We start from the raw sequence: 7,196 nt of genomic DNA, 5'->3' as shown, positions 1-7,196 counted from the left end.
TGATTAATTAATTTTTCTTTGAAGGCCCCAGTCTAGGAAAGTAAGAAGCTGTAGAGCTAAATTGTGTGGCGTGTTTTAGTGCTGGAGAACCTCAAAGCAGAAGGAGAAAATAACTTCCAGTCAGCTAACAGAGGAAAACAGGTGATGGAGAGAGATAATGTGCCCAAGCCAAAACTTCTCCACATTCCTTACATCTGTGTGAGAGCCATAACCACTGACTTCAGATGAACATGCTTTAAAGATCAGGAATACAAAGTTAAATCTTTTTTTGGAGATTTGTACTGAAAAACGATCCAGTGGAATAGTTAGAAATGCAGTCCAAGGCAAGGAGTTAAGTGCACAGAATGGTGTCATAAAAATAATCCTAAGAAATCAGTGGATCTCCAGAAACTCAAGGGGAAGCAGAAAGCGTCATTTGCCAGTGAACCGAGGTGGTCGCTTCTCCCTGAAGGCAGCCATCCCTTCCTGACGGTCTTTGGTGGGAATATTCTACATGAGAAAAGAAATAAAACAAAGAGGTATGTTTTCCATTTACAAGTCTGATGTGGTTTTAAGTCCTGACTAATTTGGCAGTAGCGGTGTAGGACTAAGTTTGCTTTTCTTTCAATGATACATAAAATTCCATGTTTAGCAATTAGGAAAAAAGAGACAGGGTTGTAGTGTAACTCACAAACAAAGCACCTAAGAAAAAAAACATAGATCTATATAGGAAAACAGTTTTCCCATAATCTTCATACTTCATCATCTTAAAATAGGCTGAGAGACACATTATATTGTAGTATTGTAATACCCTGTATTGTTCCATTAGCTGAGAAAGATGCATGCTCTCAAAACTTGCCACAGTAAACTTCAGGATGAATTATTTTGAATTTATTAAACTAAAGCCATTTGTAAAGCTCATTCTATAACTAACATACAGTTGTTCCTTTCAGGAATGAATTCTGAAGGCAGATTACCTGGGCATAACACATCCCCTCAATAGCCATCCCTGATGCAATGTCAACCTGGGAAGGAGAGGAAAAGGTGTGAGGTTTGTCTGAAGTACAGCCCTCAAAGCTACTTCAGAGCTCTCAAATCAATCAGAGCAGTCAGTCACTCTCAAACAGTCAGTGAAGTGATCACAGTGATCTTCACTCCAAATTAGAAGTACAGTATTACTATCCGTAGAAAAAAAAATCCTGCTATTTTATTTTTAGTCTTTAAAGAAATCTTTTAAAACCTCTGAAATGTTTTTAAATGCCTGATATAAAGAAAAATTTTATAACTCAGCTGTTCTAAACATTTTTACTGTAGTAATTTGTAAGAACTGCTAGTCTTTTCATTCACTTCAGTATTTAAACAAAAATAATTATTACCTCCATTCCTTTGTTTATTGCCAGTTTTCCCATTTTCACAGCAAACGGTGCCTTTAGTAAAAACAAAAACCACAACAAATACTTTAAAATAATTAAATTCACATTAATTTATAACAGATGAGTTGTTATATTATTATTTTGCTCCAAATGACATTTTAGTCCACAGAATTCTGCAGTAAGTTAGTAAGTATTTTATAAATATCAGTTTGGTGTTGTGTGCAGTTCACAGATGAACATGGTGTGAGTTTCAGTGTCCTGTAGATCTGTGTGGCTGCAGCTGGGGGCTAAACCTGCCCTGTGGGTTAAAAACTTGTTCCAACAGAAACTGCATTCACAAAAAGGAACAGACTTAAAGAGACTTAAAGATCAGGAACCAAGACTTCAGTATTTCAGAGAAAGGAATTTCAGGTGTTTGTTTGCTCTCTTAAGGGGAGCACAAACACTGTCTTTACATTGGTCCCATGAGCAATGCACTTACCTGGGGCAGGATTTCTTTAGCCAAAGTTAAAGCTCTCTGGTAAGCTGCATCTCCCTCGCTGTTCTGTGGCACTGAGTGATTTACCAGCCCCATGGAGGCTGCCTGTTCTCCATCAACCTGTCTGCCAGTGAAAATGAGTTCCTTGGCAAGACCTATTCCAACACATCTGGGCAGGCGCTGGGTTCCACCTTAGGACAACAGGGAAAACACCATTTTCCATTTCTGACAAATGCCTCACTAGTATTTTGTCTCCTTATAAAACAAGGAACCTTAAAAAATAAAGGGATCATATGTTTCTTTAATAACTACTAGCTGAGTATGTTAACATTTTTAGAGGCATCTGAAAGACTTCAGTATTTTGATAAAAAAGAAAAGGTGTAAAGGGACTTTCCTACATTCAGAGTAAGTCTGAGACAGAACTCTTGATTCATAGATCTCTCATGACTGTAAGATGCTACTTCTAATTTACATTCAAAATACTTTAAGTGTTCAAGAACACACTATAATGGCAAAAATATTTACAATACAGCTGAGAAAGTGAGATTTAATGAATATTAATGAAGGTTTAATGAAGGTTAAGATTTAATGAAGGTTACCTGCTCCAGGCAGAAGTCCTCGTGTGGTCTCAATAAGGCCCATCTTAGCTGATGAAGCTATAAAAAAAAATAAATGTAGAGTTAGCTACATTTTGATTTGTATTACTAGAAGTTTTCCAGATTGAACTGATCAATAAAATTAGAAACTGTCAATACTGAGCTGGAACTCTATTTATCCAGGTAGTCAGAAAGTCTGAATACTACAGTATTTATTCCATGGCTGTCTCAAGTCTGCTTACCCCAGTGTAGCAATTTTAGCTAGAAAAATTAACCTCGAGTCCCTTCTAGATAAAATATGATGGATGGAGACATGGAAACAGAAGAAATAAGTCTTCCAACCCAAAATGATTTAAGCTGGGAAGGTTAGATCTAGCCAGAGTATATCTGATCCAGTATTAAGTTACTATAACTATTCAATCTTACTAATAAATAGTTTTCTAAAGGAATCCTAATCTTACCTAAAAATAGGCTTTACTTTTTAAGCATGGGAACTACTATCCAAATAACTAAATGTCACCATTTCTGTACAACCTTCTCTTAAATTTCTCTCAAGCTTCTGGATTCCATTAACAATCCCCTGTCATGTGTGTAAGTTCTCTTTAAAATGCAGCCATCAGTTCCCAGGAGGTTGCTCCACTGAGCAGCACAAACCTGCCACTCGGAGGTCACAGGCCAGAGCCAGCTCTAATCCGCCACCCAAGGCGTAGCCATCGATTGCAGCGATCGTGGGCACAGGCAGGGCAGCTGCAGAGCAGAGCACAGATTGCACAGTTGTGTTCCACAGGTTCTGTTTCACATGGCCCTGGAATTTAGATCCTTACGTTCTAAAGCTTTCAGTTCAGAATTGCTCAAGGACTCATTTTCTCCTGCCACAAGTTTTCGGTCTGGAAACAGTAAAAATTATCTTCTTGCACTTCTCCCTTCTTTGTAAGAATGCAAAACATGCTTCTTCCATGCAAAGAAGCTTGCAAACAAAATACTGCAATGCAAAACAGGATCAGTCCTCTCTTTGCAAATTTATGACATGAATAATCATCTGTTGCAGATAACAGCCAAAGAGAAGATACCATCCCTAGGCCCTGTCATAATGCTCAGTTTTTGTGGTGCTTTTGTTAGCCAAGGCTCCTGAAAACAGGAACAGTAAACACTGTTTAACTAGGTTACCTCATAGCTGAGGAGCTTGATGTACCTGGAGATTAGCTTCTTGATACTTTTTTAAATACTCAGGCAATTGGATGCAAACTTCTGAGGTGAGCTGGTTCTCTGCTGTATCCACCCCTCTGACTGCTCCTGTCATTTTCTAAAAATTATTACAATTCTGATTGGTATTTTAGATTTGACTTTGGTACTTCTTTCTAGTGAGAGCAGAATAATTAATAAATAGAGGAAGAAAACTACTTGCAGAAGCTCATATTCATTTTGCAAAGAAAAAGAAAAGGGAGGTGAGGGAGTTGTAGATACAACCCCCCCTGACATTGCACAAATCCATTTAGCAAATCCATTCAGAGATTCAAATCCACGTTCTTAGGTCTCTGCCACATTTTGAGTGTTTCTGAACATGTACTGGAAGTGGGACAACCAACACAGCACTTGCCTCCCAAGGATTCCACAGAAGTGTGGAATAAATAAATAAATGCTTTCTTGGAGCAGGTATTTATCACATAGGTGTGTATGTGCTTTGTTGTACATAAGAAACACATCTTGTCCTTGGAGGGGCAGCAGGATGGTTGGGATTTAATTCTAATTGGATCTTTCTTTCAGGCATAAGCTGAAGCCATTTGGAAAACTACTCCTGGGTAGATAACCTGCTGGCTATTCCCTCCTTCAGCATTTCTGAATGTTTCACTACAAGTGGTCTAGGATAAATTTTCCAACTGATGTAATCCTTTACCTATTTCATCCATAAGATTTCTCAGTCTTCTAACAAACTCTCCAACTTCTGCATCATCCATTTTTGCACGTTCCTTTAAGTCTGCTCCTAAATAAAGGAGAAAATGTTTGGAATCCAGGAAAAGACATCTGAAATGTTCCCTCCTGTCCTTCTGAGAGGACAGACCATTTAAAAAGTCTGAGATACAGCATTCCAGTTAAATAAGGTCCATGGAAGTTGGAGGGTGGACATTTGGGCTGCTGCAGTAACAAGGGTGCCCCTCTGTGCCCTTTTGACAGATTTATTTTAATTTCTTTTAGCACTCATTTCCAAGTGCATGATCTGATTGGCACACAGCCCTAAGAGCCACCATATTTTTTGAGAATAGTTTGCAGAGCCTTTGCTACTCACCTGCACAGAACACTCCTTTCACCTGGCTCTTGAACACCACCACCCGCACCTGCTCATCAAAGCGGAGCTGTTCCAGGGCACTGAACAGCTACAGGGGAGGGAGTGCAGACAAGAGAAGAAAAAAATTTAAGCATGTGGATATGCACTGAAATGATAGCAAGTTCCTAATCTATGATAGAAGTCTTTTGGGTTTTTTTCCCTGCAGGTGCCAGAAAATTCATGGAAATCATGTCAGTGGAACCTGCAGGTTTTTCCACTACAAATTCAGAATGACACATTTTCCCATCTCTTTTTTCCTTCTGCTTAGAGATGAACCTTTGCTGTATCTAAAACTTCCCTTCCTGTCCAGGCATGAGCCAGACCTTCTATAGGATGTATCATCCTTGAACAGGTCACCTACTAAGGTGTGACAATGAGTATGCTTTTGTTGTAATGACACAAGTAAGGACATTAGCTTGCATCTGAGTTAACTTCAATAAATTAACTTAAATTAGCTAACTTAAATAACCCAGATATCCCTGTCCACATGTGAGGCGGTAACCGTTACATTCGGTTTTTCTCAAGGTTCACCTGTCTTGTCCCAATGCCATTTCCCACTGCCCTTCATCGTAAGGTTTTTTTTTTTAGATTTCCCACAACTATTCTCACTGCAGTTAGTTATTGATCATGGTTCCAAACACACTCAAAGGCCAGGCCCATACTCACTTCATTTACAAATACTTTTCCCAGTGAATTTCTCGCGTGGGGTCGGTTCATTAGGATTTCAGCAATACCTTAGTAATAGGAGACAATTTCAGTTATACTTCATTTAGTTCTCTGACACAGTAATTCAACTGGGAATAATATCTGCTTATGCTGTATCTTATCCTTCCTGAAAATGCATATAAAGTATATTCTAAAACAATCAGTTATTTTAAAACTGCATCATGTCTACAAAACCCAGTTATGCAGAACAACTGTAAAATTCAGTGGGCCTGTAAAAGACTATGAGGAAGCAGACTTTTAGCAAATGATCAGGACATCCAAGAACATATATCTTAGAATCACTGCAGAAATGGGAAAAAAGCCCCAAACAACAAACCAAAACCCAAATGATCCATCCTAGATTTCTCCTGTGAATGTTATTTAATTTATTTTTTTATTGTACAGTCTTGCTGTTTTCCAGTACATTCCATAATGAAGGAAACCATTCTCTTGGGATTGTTGTTTGCATGGGAATAGCACACAGAGGTCACACTCAGTTAATGTTCCAGAACCATTTTGAAAGTGAACTCCATTTAATTTCAACATTATAAGCTCATCAGCAGAAAGGACTCTACTCAAAGTTCCTAAGTCCAAGCAGAAAAATAAAACCACAACATCTACCTACTTCTCCTTAGCACATGTGATTTATAAATTATTATCCAATGTCTTCTGTATGCTTTGGAGAGAAAAAAAAAAAAAATCTCCTGTTTTTTTGTCTGGACTTCTGCTCACTTCCCAAGCCTTAACATTGGAAAATGCTGTTGCTGTGCTGTAGGTGCACAGCTGTACCTTGCACCTGCCTTGCTTGGTCTTTCTGCCCTGCTGGAAGGTCTCTGTTTATTCCTCTGCCTATGGCCGTGGCCAGCTACTGAACCAGAGATGTGTGGCACTGGAGCGGAGACACAAGTGAACAGGGGCAACCAGCAAAGGAAATGTACAGCTGGTAACTACCTAATGTCTTTGTAACCAGCAAAATACGAGAACTGCTTATAAACTCCTGCAACAGTAACACAGAAAGTAAATCCCGGCCAATCTGAACCAAACCTCAAACTACTTCGTGGCTCTCATGGATAAATGTGTCAAGGTCCTTTCCTACCTTTATCACTGCACGTTAATGCTGTTCGAAAAATCTAAAGTATGCAAACCAGAACTTCCTGCGTTGAGGTCGCATGCACGCATAACTTTAGGGGGGAAAAAGTATCTAACTCTTCATTCTGCAGCAGCGTTCTTGTAAAAAAAGTATCAAGGCATTACTGAAAGCAGAACAACAAGGAGCGCCCCGGGCTCGGCAGGGCTGTCACCCACGTGTGGGGGAACACACGGCCGCGCTCACGCCAGGCCGAGCTGTTCCCACCGGGAACGGCAGAAGCGGAGCCGCGCCCCGAGTCCGGCACTCACCGCCGCCGGCCGCGCTCAGCTGCACCTCCGCGCCCCGCGGCGCCCCCGGCCGCGCCCGCCCGGCCCCGCGCCCCGCGCAGCGCCGCGGGCACCGCCCGCCACAGCCGCAGCAGGGCCATGGCCGCCGCCGGAACCGGCACGGGCCGGGCCCCGCCTCCGGGGGAACGGCCCCGGCCGGGAGTCAGCAGCGCTGACAGCCCGCTGCAGGGGGGTGAGGGAGGAGCGTGAGGTGCGAAACTGGGGCACCACCAAGCAGCCCCGCCAGGAGCTTGGCTGGAGCTGGCATCGGCTGTGCGGGATGCAGCCAGGTCTGTGGGAGGCAGGAGGTGATTTGCATTCTGCCC

At 41.4% G+C, this 7,196-nt stretch overlaps 1 protein-coding gene across 1 annotated transcript; it reads right to left on the bottom strand.

The window, feature by feature from the left end:
- Nucleotides 1-242: 242 nt before the first annotated feature.
- On the bottom strand, nt 243-6,941 carry ECHDC2 (enoyl-CoA hydratase domain containing 2). The gene is made up of 10 exons (XM_030953198.1): nt 6,853-6,941; nt 5,416-5,483; nt 4,711-4,798; nt 4,321-4,407; nt 3,081-3,173; nt 2,430-2,486; nt 1,834-2,021; nt 1,356-1,406; nt 957-1,004; nt 243-489 (listed from the first exon to the last, which is right to left on the bottom strand). The coding sequence occupies exons 2-10, from the start codon at nt 5,464-5,466 to the stop codon at nt 412-414; spliced, it is 741 nt and encodes a 246-aa protein (XP_030809058.1). The 5' UTR covers nt 5,467-5,483; nt 6,853-6,941; the 3' UTR covers nt 243-411.
- Nucleotides 6,942-7,196: the final 255 nt, after the last annotated feature.

This window comes from Camarhynchus parvulus, chromosome 8, assembly GCF_901933205.1.
Source record: "Camarhynchus parvulus chromosome 8, STF_HiC, whole genome shotgun sequence".
NCBI lineage: Eukaryota > Metazoa > Chordata > Aves > Passeriformes > Thraupidae > Camarhynchus > Camarhynchus parvulus.
Note: the sequence above shows the minus strand (reverse complement) of the source record. Positions and strands in the feature narration are given on the sequence as shown.

Excerpts from the sequence above, each read along its gene's own strand:
- ECHDC2 (XM_030953198.1), bottom strand. The coding sequence starts at position 5,466 with ATGAACCGACCCCACGCGAGAAATTCACTGGGAAAAGTATTTGTAAAT. Across the intron at positions 2,022-2,429 it reads AGGACTTCTGCCTGGAGCAG|GTGGAACCCAGCGCCTGCCC; the intron begins GTAACCTTCATT and ends TGTTGTCCTAAG. Across the intron at positions 1,005-1,355 it reads CAATAAACAAAGGAATGGAG|GTTGACATTGCATCAGGGAT; the intron begins GTAATAATTATT and ends TCTCCTTCCCAG.